General features: G+C 46.4%; 1 protein-coding gene across 9 annotated transcripts in view; it reads right to left on the reverse strand.

Moving 5' to 3' along the window:
- Positions 1-13,191, reverse strand: part of TLE1 (TLE family member 1, transcriptional corepressor) — a 92,929-nt gene extending 79,738 nt beyond the window's left edge. For 7 of the 9 annotated variants that reach the window (XM_027549544.1, XM_027549540.1, XM_027549543.1 and 4 more), the window contains exons 1-4: positions 11,860-11,943; positions 10,978-11,078; positions 9,476-9,539; positions 9,318-9,362 (exon numbers count right to left, since the gene is read on the reverse strand). In XM_027549544.1, the coding sequence (XP_027405345.1) occupies positions 9,318-9,362; positions 9,476-9,539; positions 10,978-11,078; positions 11,860-11,883 (234 nt within the window). In that variant the 5' untranslated portion in view covers positions 11,884-11,943. Of the gene's footprint in view, positions 1-9,317; positions 9,363-9,475; positions 9,540-10,977; positions 11,079-11,859 lie in introns of all 9 variants that reach the window. The other 2 variants (XM_027549539.1, XM_027549535.1) reach the window with 1 other exon arrangement.
- Positions 13,192-13,458: the final 267 nt, after the last annotated feature.

A 13,458-nucleotide genomic window follows, 5' to 3' on the forward strand; every position in this document is an offset into this window, starting at 1 on the left:
AGAGGACAAAGGCTGTGCTCCTAGAGGCTCCAGCGATGGAGAGCCTCCTCCTCAGGCCAGGATCTTCAAAGAGGTTTTGGTCTCTGGCAATCCACATCCTAGTAACACCCACAGCATCTGAGAGGCCACCTTAAATTCTCCATCAGGAGAGCTTCCATTCACACAAAGTTCAAAATCAGAGTCCTGATCAGAATCCTTCCCAGTTTCCTACCTATCAACACTAAAGCTGTTCCCCTGGTGAATTTGCTGATCACATCTGAAAGGTGCATTATCAAGCACCAAAAGGGGAAGGGGCTTTTTTAAGTACCAACCTCTGCTCTCAGATGAGAGCATAAGAGCAAGCGCCCCAACACCAAATAATGGTGGATCATCTAATACAATCACGCCAAAAACACAAAGGGCAAGTTAGAAGGAAAATGTTACAAAATGCGATAAACACCTATTCAGATGGTGTATACTTGGAGAAATTCCCCTTCCATGTGCACCAGACTCAAAGGTTGCTAAAGAAAGGCTTGAATTACCTATTTATCTTTCAGGGTGAGCAGAAGGCAAGCGCTCTATGCAAAATATGGGACAGAGATACTACAAAAATGCTACTTTACAGACTCCTGGGATCAAATAGGTGGGTATAATACAGGGTGTTCACTTTACATTTCTTTCTCCTCTTCTGTATATTTGAAACTCTTCATAGCAAAATGTTTGGGGTGGGGGAATGAACTCTGTAAAGACAAGTAAATCATGCCCATGCTCAGTCGGGTCTGACTCTCTGCAACCCCATGGACTGTAGCCCACCAGGCTCCTCTGTTCATGCAATTTTTCAGGCAAGAATACTGCAGTGGGTTGTCATTCCTTCTCCAGGGGATCTTCCCAACTTAGGGACTAAACCCGCGTCTCCTGCATTGGCAAGTGGCTTCTTTACCACTGAGCCACCTGGGAAGCCTCTATAAGTAAATAATCAATCGTATAATTATTAAGAAACCTGGTGATTAAGTCAAGTCTAATGCCCTGGAAGAAGCTTGTAATGCAACTTATCCACAGCTCTGTTAGCGGCTGTGGTCATCCTTAGGAGATAAATGGTGGTTCCCAGGGCAGTAAAGCATGCACACACTCAATTCACATGGAAACCCAGACCTCAGAAGCATACTACTTCTGTTTTCTCTCTTTTTACCTTTTTACTACAAACTGAAATATATTACTGTAATTAAACTTCTCTAAGTAGCCTCTATAGATATTTGACTATAAATCATTTTTCAAAAGAAAAACATCTGAGCAAAAGTGGTTGGATGAGATTAGAACTGTAATCCTACAAAACATCTGGTGAAACCAAACAGATTTCACTCTTAATTTTATCATAAGGACTCATACTGGTACTCTAGAGTCAAGTTTTTAATCTAGATTCCATGGACTTGCTGATGGATCTTAAGATGTCCACAAAGAGCCAAAATTGTTTGGCAAAGCTGCATGTGTATCAAAATGCATACGGTTTTTTGCCAAGCAGGTTTTACCTGATTTTCATATGGGTTCAGGATCCAAAATTGTTACTCTACAGGCTCTGAGGGGCACAATAAATGCTTCTTAAATGCCTACTCAGGGATTTTCCTGGTGGTCCAGTGGCTAAGATGCCACAATCCTAATGCAGGGGGCCTGGGTTCAATTCTTGGTTGAGGAACCAAATCCCACATGCCACAACTAAAGATCCCACACACTGCATTAAAAAAAAGAAAAAAGGTCCTGCATGCCACAACTAAGACTTGGCACAGCCAAATAGATAAATAAATACTCCTTATTTTCTTTTTTAATTTTTAAATGCCTACTCAAACTCACTGGGAAAGATGCAAATCTCAAACTCAAGCCTCAAGCAGACTGCAGCATAGTTGAAGTATCAGAAAAAAGGCACATGAAAACACCACTACAAAAATCAGAGCAAAAATAAGTGATGTGACAGCCTCCTGTTGGGAGTAGCCATGGAAGGCCTTGAAGTAGAAAGGTAGTGTTGGTATTTGAACTGGATCTTGAAGGATACTGAAAAAGGCCATGTGAACTTTGACAAAAGAGCCTGGACATTTAAGAAAACAGAAAAACACAAAGCATGTTTTAGGTATGAAGAAAGGACCCATTTGGCTGGATTAAATGACCTGGAGGGAAGAGGATGGAGGTGACCAGGTAAGACTGGCAGGGACAGTGACCAGAGCCAGACACAGAGGCTGTGAGTGATGGGTAGAGAAGCAACCACCCGATTGGGAAGTCAAATTTAGAAAAATTGGGCATACCGAAGAGACGAAAAGACCCAAGCCCCCCATTCACTCCCTTAAAGATGCTCCCTTCCAGGATGAGCGTTCCAAGACTGTTTACAATGTGGGTTAATGTTGACCGTGGGCCCAAGGGCCACACCGGACAAGCCAACAGGGAGCACAGAGACTGTGAGAAGTTTGCTGTTAACCCCTCCAATTAAAATTCCCATTTATTATACATGTATACAACAATCAGTATAGTAACATATTTACAGAACTTACCAATTCACAAGTAAACAAGTCTGGGGATACATTTTTTAACTTTTTACTGACAGGCTGTACAAAGCTAGTTAGATCACTGAAGACAGTACAGTCAAACCCAGCCTAGACAATTTCCTGGAAGTCCAATGGTTAAGATTCCATGCTTTCATTGCTGAAGGTGCAGGTTCAATCCCTGGCTGGGGAACTAAGATTCCTCAAGTCATGCAGCAGAGGGGAAAAAAGAAAAAAAAAAAACAAAACCCCAACCTAGTACCACCTGTATTTATTTCAGCGGTTTAACAAGTAGCATGATTTGGACATACAAGTTCAAATGTACCTATGTTCTCAAAGACAACTGATTCCACTATCAAATGAATAATGACTGTCTAATGAGAATCTACTGAAAATAGGTACACCACCCCTTTCAGCATGCACAGCAATGCACACCCACCACACTTAATAGCAATTTTTCCTCTATTTGGCAAGTGGAAAAGCTGATTCAATGAACAGAATTCTTCTGGTTTGATTTTCCTTATACTCAAAATAGCCTTCATCCTTCCCTTTTCTGGCAAACATATTTTGTGGTCAAAGAATGACCAAGTAGCAAATAATGCTACTAGAAAAACTAGAAAAATGTGTTTGTTATATCTAGTATGAAAACATGGTGGGGCGGGGATGAAGGTAAACAATATTCTCATGGTTATGACTGTTATGCTGCTTTAAAGTAGGCAAATAGAATTAAAAATTTACTAGGTACCAAAAGTTGAAATGTAAAATAATGAAATACAGACTTGTTTGAAATCACAGGTTAGTTGGTAAAACTTTGTGTCAAAATTTCTTGTAGTTTCACAAAAAGCATTATGGTGACTGGGTGATCTATCAATTGAACAGTTCTGTAATCACTGTGCTCTTGCAAACAATTTTAGAAACCATTTTTTTTTCTTTAGCCAAGTGAATAGTAATACAGGAATCTCTTAATTTATGTTAAAATTTCAGTGTAAACTATTTTCATTTTTCCAATCAAACCATGCCTCAGAAAAAAGTTAGAAAATCTCTCCCACACTTGAGGGACTCATGCCTACACACACACACACACACGCTCTCTCTCTCTCTCTCTACTTCAAGCACCAAGCCATATTCATGGAACAATCCTATGGCACATTTCTTACTACAGAATTCACCAGTTCCATTATTGAACACTATTTTTGAAGCTATAAATGCCTAATCTTGTCAAATCAGCCAACCTCCCAGAACAGCTGTCTAAAATTTAATTAAAGACCATTAAACCAAATACTCCACATCAAACGTACTGGTCCTAAGAATTTCAATTTTAAAAAATCTGAAGCAACAGCTAAGTACCAGGGAAGGGAAGGGTAGGGGGCAGGGGGCATAGGAGATGACTGAGTCAGTCAAGGCTTAATGAGAGCCCAGTCAGTTTCTTAGTTTCCTCAAATTTAATCCAAGCCTGGAGACCACAAAAGTTTAATAATAGACAAGTCAAAGACTCAGATCTAGGGAAACTCAAAATGGTTCCAGGAGCCAGTAACTGAATATATCTTTAGTGAAACTACCACACAAGATACTTATTTAAATATTTGCTAAAGGAACAGATTTTCTTTCTGTGTTTCTTAATAAACACTGTTTGAAGGGACCTCTGAAGCCTCCAGACAAGATTCTCCTCAGCTGACATATACACGGAGCTGGGTTCGAAGTCCGGTGGAGGATGCTCCTTGCTCTGGAGGAGTGAGTCCCCTCTGCAGGGCAGAGCTCTACGTCAGAGTCTGTCTAGTCTCATCACCCTCTTCTCAGAGCCGGAAACCAGGGTCCAGGCAACTTGTTAATGACCCACCCCATCGCTAACAGGGTCCCTAATAAGTGACTTCAGTCAGCTCTATCTTACACCAAGATAGATCCCACACATCACTGGGACATTCCACCTCACCCTGTCCTCTGGAGATGCAGAGCAAAGAGGAGGGGAGGGCGGCTCTCTGACCCCACATGTGCCTCCCTGGCCTCACCTCACCCTATTCCCAACCCTGTTAGATTCTGCCCCTACATAAAATGCTGGCATTTTGTTCCTCACGGGTTTTTTGGCTTTGATCTCGAACTTTAAAAATATTTAAAAAGCTTGATGGTTGGATGGCATCATCGACTCAAGGGGCATGAGTCTGAGCAAACTCCGGGAGACAGTAAAGGACAGGGAAGCCTGGCGTGCAGCAGTCCATAGAGCTGCAAAGAGTGGGACACAACTGAGCGACTGAACAACAATGAGGCTTTCTGATACCTCCCTTAAACTCTGTGCCCAAGGCAAATGCCTTACTCACCTACCCTAGTCATGGCCCTGGAAAGAAACCCACAACGAGCCCAGCTATGGAAGGGGTCAGGAGGGTGCTGTGTAAGGAGCGAAGGATAAAAACAAACAAAAAAAACCCCACAAAGGCTAATCTTGCACCTCGGAATCTAGGTTCTACACACAGGGAGCTTTATCTCTTAACTCCTACTTGTAAAGGACAGGCCTGGCTAATGAAATGAAGTGAGGGACCACTCCAACCTTGATGACAGCTGTCTTCTTTGTATTACAAGATGGAGGTTTAACTCCAAGTGCCTATACTCCAGCTGATCAGTTCCATTCGGAGATGCTGACTTAGAAAAAAAAGAAAAAGATCTCAAAATGAGAAGCTGTAGACTGAAAACCCACATGGTTTAAAAGCAGGAAGAAAGGTAAAGCGTACAGACAAAATAATAAGGGTCACATCTAAGGAATTAACCCACGAGTGAACCCCTAAAAGTTCCACCACAACACTTTTAAAACACTACTGAAGAACATTTCTTTCTAGAGAGGAACTTTAAAGCACTTACCAAAACTGTGAAAGCAGTTTTAACTCCAAAATTTATATGGTCTGAGACACTGTGCTTGCTGAATTATCACACAGAGTTTTGAAATGTTCAGCTCTCATCTTTTTTTTTTTCCTTCCTTCTCCTCTCCTTCCCCACCCCACAATCAGGACTGCAGAAAACCTTCCTACTAGTCCTTTCATTTATTTTTAAATTCTTCCACCACCCTGGAGAGCCCTAAGCACTGCCTGCTCTTCAAAAGAATACAGGCACAGAGAGGCAAAGTAATCAATCAAACTCACTGCATTGCTGGGTTTCAACTAGGAATCCTGATAACGCGTTTCATGGTTGTTTTTTTTTTGGTTCTTAGGCCTATTTTAACCTGTGGACAGTGTTGCTCAGTTAGTTACAACTTTCTACTTGCCCACAGCTGTGGCCTCCACCCACCAGTCAGTACTGCTGATATTCCTAATTTCTACAATATGTGCCTTGCCCCAAGCTGTCTTGCAAATTGTGAAATTGGTCAAAACAGATAAAGATCAAACATAGGCACGCAGCAAAGTAGATTTAGGTCGCTAAACACAGGCTCAAGTGTGATTCCACTACTGGCCTCATCCTCCAAAGGCAGCAGGGTTGGAGGAGACACGGAAGAAGCACTGAATGGGGAACCAGGTGACCCAAACTCAAGTTTCAGTAGATTCTTGGCCCTGACAAGTTGCAGACTCTGAGCATTTGGCCCCACATTACAAGGCAGAGCACAACACCTACCCAATCTAACACCTAGCCAATTTTCTTCAGAGGACAAGGCCAATTTGCTTTTGAAAACTAAGTGCTGTACAAATTCATGCCACTAATGACAACTTATGGCATGGCTTTATCAGTGTGCTGAACAGGTACACAAGTGGGATAAATAAGCCCTAAGTAAGGATTTACAGTGCATGTTGTTCCCCAAAATATAAATGAAACAATACCATGCCACATGACAGGAAAAAAAAAAAAACTTTATCAAGCTGCCAAATACACTAGGCACAGTCCTAACCTCAAAAACAGCTAGACTCACGTTAACCTATTTTTTCATGTACCTGAACACTGGTGGTATCAGAATTGCTCCAGCTTTCATGAACAGTCCCCACCTTCCTGTATAGAGATATCTAGAGTTTACATGACCTACCTGAAAACAGACAGACAGGTGGGAAGCTATAAAAAGCACAAAGGAAAAAAATTTTGTCTTCATGCTACAATTAGAGATTTAAATATCCATGACCACCCTGATTTCACTGACTTTTTGGTAACTGGCCACAGATGGCAGCAGAGAAAGTAAGGGGAAGGCTTATCAGGAAGTGTTGACACACGGACTGCGGGCACCAAACCAGCTAAGGAAACCACAATTATGCCATTCTTGATCTGGATGTACTTCCACTTTCAAACTTCCAGACGCAAAAGGTGGTGGTGAGATTTGACACTGAAATCTCTCAAACTCACCCCTCAACAAAGCTGCTGAAAGGTGGGGAGGAGAGCGGTCGTCACGCTGGAGACAAATCTTAACAACATTAAAGGACTCTCCATGGAAAGTTTCCCCATCACTGCATTTTTTTTTTCCAGTAACAAAGATGTTGTCAGAAATGACAATTTTTTGTGTCCCCTGATGATGCCTTGCTAGCATTTGGTTATAAGCCATAAAGCAGGACTAATTTCAGCCTGTCAGGAGTCTTGCTAATGCCCAGTTTCCCCCTAGAGAGAATTCCTGTCAAATCTAATGAGAGCTCCAAAGGCCCTCTCTACAATATAATGAGCACTTAGGCCATGCTGGTGATCAGGCGGCAAAAAGCATCAATTTGAGCCTGGCTACACCCTGGGGGCCAGACGTCACCAGTTTTAATAAGAATTATGATTACTAGCTGCACCAAATGCCTCCTCAGAACTTATTATTAATGTGTGACATTCAGAAGGATGTTTTTCAAATGTAAGGCCACTTTAAACTGAATTACAGCACGGCTTTGCGTACTACTCTAGTTAAGGGTCTGTCAGCATTTACAATACAAACCAAATTTCAGGGGGCTTAATATCCTACTATGGAGAACACAACATCTCTCAGCTTTTCACATTTTTCAAATTACTGAGCCAATTATACACAGCATATTATTAACGCACACTGGCTCATGAACAGACAATATATACCCACAAATGCCCAATGGAGTCCAGAAACTCATTAGAAAACTATTTTCACACCATGGGGTTCCTGATCCTCCTTATCCCTTCTTCGTTTTGATAGAAGTCCTCCACCAAGTAACTTACAGGAACCGAGGAGAATTTCACACCTCCTGTAGCTCCCCCAATAAATCCAGCACCAATACACATCACACAGAGGTGGCGTTCCCCTGTACGGAGTCAGTGAGGTTATTACATCCTTTGAGTTCATGAGTTTAAGAGAAAGCTCAATCTCCTCCTTACCCTTCCAGAAAATTTCTTGGGGGAAAAAAATGTGCCTTTAGGGTAACTTTAAAAAAACAAGGTGGCACATTAGAATCCTCCACCAAGTTTTTTTGCATAATTCATTTAAATGACCATATATCTCAGTATAATTACTATCAATAAGTTACAATTGCCTCAATCAGGCACTGGCCCCTTTAAGCACATAGAAACAAAGACACAAACCCAGCAGAAACTAGGCTACCAACTTTGCAAATCGGAACAGAACTGGCATTTTTAAAGGCCCATTACACTGCTAATGAAAAGCCTTGAACTTAACCATCTCCTTCCAAACACGTATCTGAGAACAGATCTAAGGTACACGATGATAACATAACATTATGAAATCTATGATGAATTAAAAATCAAAGAGTGCAGAGTTACAAAAGCAGAATTCAACTCTGAAATACACTTGCTTAATGAAAGTCTTTGAATATAAGGAAGATCTGAAGGCTGAACTAATCAATTTCTCCACTGTGCCCCAGCCGGTCAGCCATGCTCTTTAATTTAATGAAACAAGGGTTTGAGATGAAATAGCACATATACATCAAGTAAGAATTGTATTGTTGCACTTTGAAATGTGTCCAACTGTGCAACTTCATCTGATGATAATTTTTTAAGAGGCAATCGATTTCTAAAAGACTTATTGTACCAGAGTCTTGATGAAAAAGTGAATGTCAGCATATCTCCAGAATACTTACACCCTGCCATTAATGCTTTCTTTGGCAGACAATGACTACTCAATCGAGGGTCCTTTGGGCTGAGCAATCATTTAGCTTTTCTTCTCTTATGAGGTCCTTAGTGCCTTGTTCCAGCTCAATACTCTTTTTATACACCATTATAGTAGCCATAAGTGTGAATTTTATGGGAACTTGCAAACTCATAGTCATAGCTTGAGCTTTCCAGTCACTAATCTTTTCATGCTTTTAAAACCACTAGGACTGAAGCAACTCCCAACATATGCTGTGGTCATATAAGGATGGTTTTTTCACCTCCAAACCTGTATCAACTGAGACATTTTTTAAAAATTGTTTGCTAATATGCCACTAATCCTGAGTGTCGCTTTATGTAGCCCCCAAAACTCCATAGTTCATCTTATACCTTGTTTAACCTGAGTAAAGAAACTCCTGAATACCCATCTTTCTCCCAAAGGGCCACACTTCTTTCCAAATCAGCACAAAAACGTTAGCTATTCTGAACTTCAGAACTTGACAGGATATCCACGTCTTCCAAGAGGAGAATAAATGTATCCAGGCAGTAAAGTCAAGTCAAAGCCTCGATTCCAACCTGCCTATAAACAGGCTAGTTTACACTTCCAAAGCACCTCTCACCTAGGAACTTAAACATTCTATAACTGTCAAGAACCAGCTCTTGCTCCAGAACACCGCCCCCCAATTCCCAGGAAGGGAAACCACGGCTGAAACATGGCATGCAGATACCTCCCACTACAGAGGACAAAGCCAGCACTATAGAATCATGACTTTATTTCTCATTTCAACTTGAGACTTCACTAAAGCTTACCTGTTTATGCATTTCTATGTTTAATCCATATGACATTTCATAATACTGTAAAAAGAAAAAAGAACCAAGTATTTCATTAACTCATGTTCTGTAACGCCGAGAACACATATTTGTTACTATTACATGAAAAGGGAAAAAACCTCATCTTTGATACCTACCATCACATAGTGCCTCTGCATTTCTGTCTTTTCACTTGCCAGTTTCTCACATTCCAATTTAAGGCTACGAAAACAAAACAGGCAACTTAATGTAAACATTATGTCACTTGTTTTAACATCTGCCTCACATATTTGCACTTCAAGTAAAAACACAGACCAATTTGGAAAAGCCATAAACTATCTAGGTAAACACCCAAAAGCTTTGTCCTTGCATGAAATGGGGAAAAGGAATAAGAGGAACAGTGCAAGGTATCCACTTAGAAACTAAGCTTTTCCTTCTTCGTGCATACCTGCTCTGATGCCAAGACCAAAAGATCTGTCAAAACCTCTGATCTACTCAGAAGACTGATTTCTCCTCATGGTCATCTGTTCACTCCTACTTGCTTCACTGCATCAAAGTTTGCTTCCCTGGACTTAACCAAAATCTGGCCTTTGTATAACCTTCAGTCTCAGGCACAGGCTGTGTCACCTCTGCCAACTCAGTCTCTTGGTTTGAAAACTGTACCTGTAAAGTTACTTCTACAATTGTTGGTCCCTTTTAATACCTTTGTTTTTTAATTCCCTGCCAAAATATGTCATATAGCTTCTGCAATTAAAGTGGGCTGAAGTCCTCCCTTCCTGGTAAACATGGTGTGGGCAGGGATGTTTCAAGCTCTAGAGACTATTATCTTCAAGTAGACAAAAGGTCAATAGTCAGAAAGCCTCTGACAAAAATAAGAAAGTTCACACCCCAGCAGCTGTGTGCTTTCTCTGGGGCATGACAAAAACAAAACCTGTCATTACAGTTATTTCTTAGCTCTAATCAGCTAAGATTTCATAGAAACGGGAACAAACTAACATTTCTAGAAAATTTACTATGGACTGGGTGCTTTACAAATAGCTTTCTTTATAAATTTTCTGAAGCAGCTTTCATTAGATGAAGAGACTAAAGGTGAGACGACTACAAATGTGACTCCAATCTCGTGCCCTACCCAAACCAACCCAGAATGAAGCCAAAGCAGGTGAGCTATCCCCTAAACACATCCACAGCACCCCCACTAAGGATGGGCACAGCTAAAAGCATCTGCCCTCCCATAATGGACTTTGCCTCAAAGAACCCATTCTAATATGGCAAACAGCGATTTCAACACTGGCTTTGCCTCTCTGAACCTGCACTCCTGAGCTGGGGCATTGACTGAACCAAGCTCAGCCTGTTGCAAAATAAATACATGAAGTGCAAATATTGACAGTTCTCATGCAACTCCTAAATACACGAAAAAAGGCTCCTTGGAACAGGAGCAAACGGGCAAAGGGGAAACAATGGGAGGAGGAGGAGACAAGAGAAGAGGCGGCCCGGGAAGAGCAGGGGAAAGGGGTAACGTGAATGACAGGTCTTAACTGTGACTCCACGCGCCACCGCCTGGACGCAAGTACTAAGTACAGCTGCCGCCACCACCAGGATGGGCGACCCGGGGCACAGCGCTGCCCGGGCGACCACTCACCGGGCGCGGCGCGACACGCACCTGTGATACTGCGCCTGCAGGAACTGAAATTCCTCTTTAATCCGGTCCAGGGATTCCGGGATAGTGAACTTGAAGGGCTGGCCTGCAGCCTGGTGCGGCGTCTAAGGGCGACCAGCGAGGGGGACCGAGCGACGGGGATGCGGGCGGTTGGATAAAGCAGTCGGAGTATCAAAGAGTGGGTGGGACATAAACGAAAAATAAAGTTAGAAGTGGCACCAAACGGAGTCCCGAACTCCAATTAGCGCTTCACTTGGGGAGAGGGAAGGTGGACCTTCCCAGATCCGAAGATCCTCAAATGACGCTCGCAGCCTCTTCCAGCCTCCAGGGCGGGACGCGGTAAGTGCGCCTGGGTCACCTGGTTGAAGGGACAAGGGTTCCCGGCGGCGGCCGTGGAGGACCTGGCCAGACTGTCGTCGACGACGCCGCCTCCTCCCTCAGGGGGCGATAATGACCCGGGGGACCAGAGGAGAAAACTCCCTGATGTTCCCCGTTCCCAGAGTCGCCGGGGCCACCTCCAGGCGCGCCGGAACCGGGGCCTCATTGATATGTAAATAGGCGAGACGAGAAACAAAGCGGGGGCGCACTACCCGCCTGGGGAAGGGAGAGGATACGGCCGCGGGAGAAACCCCAGTCTCCCCAAGCGCCCCGCCCGCCCAGTCTAGACGTCAAGTAGGAGGGAGCCTAGAGCAAAGGGGTTGAATTGAGAGTTTCAGCCCCCTTCCCACACAGGAGGAGAGGGCCCGGGACCTCCCAAGTCTTGTACCCTTGGAGGCCAGGGGGCTCGGTCAGATTGTAGCAGCCACCCATCTCCTCACCGCACAGAAAGAACAACTACCACTCCGCCACCTCCCTTCCCCCCACTCCGCCACCACCGCGCCTCACCGGGTGCCGGCTCTGCGGGAACATCGCTCTGGCGGCGGCCGCGGCTCTGTTCCCGGGCAACTCAATTCTCCGCTCAATTTCCAACTTTAATCCCGCCGAGGAAAATTAAGCCGGGAAGCCAGGCAGAAGCGGGCAGCGCGCTGGCCACGCACGCAGGCGCGCTCGGCGGGACGCACAGGCCACTCTGCTCCCGCCCGTGCGGACTCCCGCGCTCAGGGCCACATCACAGGGCACTCCGGGCCCGGCCGCACCAAGAACCTGCGGGACGCCGCTGGTGCTCGTGGGGAGAGCGCGGGGGCTGCGCTTCCACCCTAGGGCCTCGGCCGCCCGGGCTGAGAGATGACGAGCCCGGTGACTCGGTGCTCCCCTCGGCAATCCGCGTGCGCCGCAGCGGTCCCGGGCAACAAATCCAGAGGAGGACTGCTCTCCTTTGCTCTTCTCCCGGCCCGCCTCTTCTTCGGGTATTCCCCGAGGCGCCCGCCGGCGAGGTGCAGGTGGCGCGGCGCCCGCGGCTAACCCCACACAAACAAACCTGACTGTGTTCAGGGGTGACCCCCTCGGGCCCAGGCAGCGCTCACGACCGGGAGCTCGCAGGCTCCCGTGAGGCGGCGGGGTGCGAGGTCCCGGTGGCAGCGGAGGCTCCCCGCCCCGCGCTCCGCAGCTTTAACCCGAGACGAGGAGCGCGGGATGACGACGAGGCGGGGAAAGTGCGGAGGGCGCGCCGGGAGGCGGCTTGGCACGCCCAGTGCAGCCGGCTCTGGGTGTTCTCCGAGGTTGCACAAACCCTCCTGGGCCGACGGGTCTACTCCGCCGAGGGCAATCCCGCAGCCGCCCGCTGCTCCTCCAGACCTGGGCGCATCCAGGCGCCGCGGCCCGCGCGCACTCGTCCTGCACCGCCGGCCAGACCTCTCCGGACCGTTTCTCAGAGCCTCTCTGTTGATCCCCTTTCTTTCCTTCTCTTCGTCTGCCTCTCCTCAAAGGGCGCTCCAGCCCGCTCCAAAGTTCTCTCACGACCCGGAGAAAGACATCCAAGAGACGGTGAGGAAAAGCCCAAGAGTGCGCTCCGCCGCTCGGCCTCCCTCCCGGGCCGGCAAACTCCGCGGGCAAGTCCGGAGTAGTCGCGGAGGCGGTTAAGTTGCCGAGGGCAGGCGGAGGTCCCGGTTGGTGGCGCGGTTCCCGCCCGGTCCTGCGAAGGCGGGAGTGGCGCAGTCGGCTGCCTCGGGGACGCAGGACACAGGGTACCCGCCGCCGCCGCCGCCGCCGCCGCTCCTGCAGCCGCCGCTCCAGCCGCTGCCGCCGCCCGCGCCTCTCGCGCCGGTTACATTAACACGCGGTTTCACACTCCGGAGCTAACCAGCGCCGGCCCCGCCCAGCACCGCGCGGGCGGGGCGCGCGAGCGCGGAGCCGGCAGGGGACGTGAGCCTGTCTGGTGGAGGGGGGTGGGGGGAAGGCCCTCGTCAGCCAATCGCTTACGGCGCGCCCAACGTGGGGTGCTGACGAGAAGCCTCCCCAGAGCCTATGGCAGCGCGGCACCGGACAGGCCGTCTCACCCGGTCCCCCTCTCCTCTCCCACCCCACTTGCTTCCATCTCCGCCGTCT

The sequence above is a fragment of the Bos indicus x Bos taurus genome, chromosome 8, assembly GCF_003369695.1.
Source record: "Bos indicus x Bos taurus breed Angus x Brahman F1 hybrid chromosome 8, Bos_hybrid_MaternalHap_v2.0, whole genome shotgun sequence".
Classification (NCBI taxonomy): Eukaryota; Metazoa; Chordata; class Mammalia; order Artiodactyla; family Bovidae; genus Bos; species Bos indicus x Bos taurus.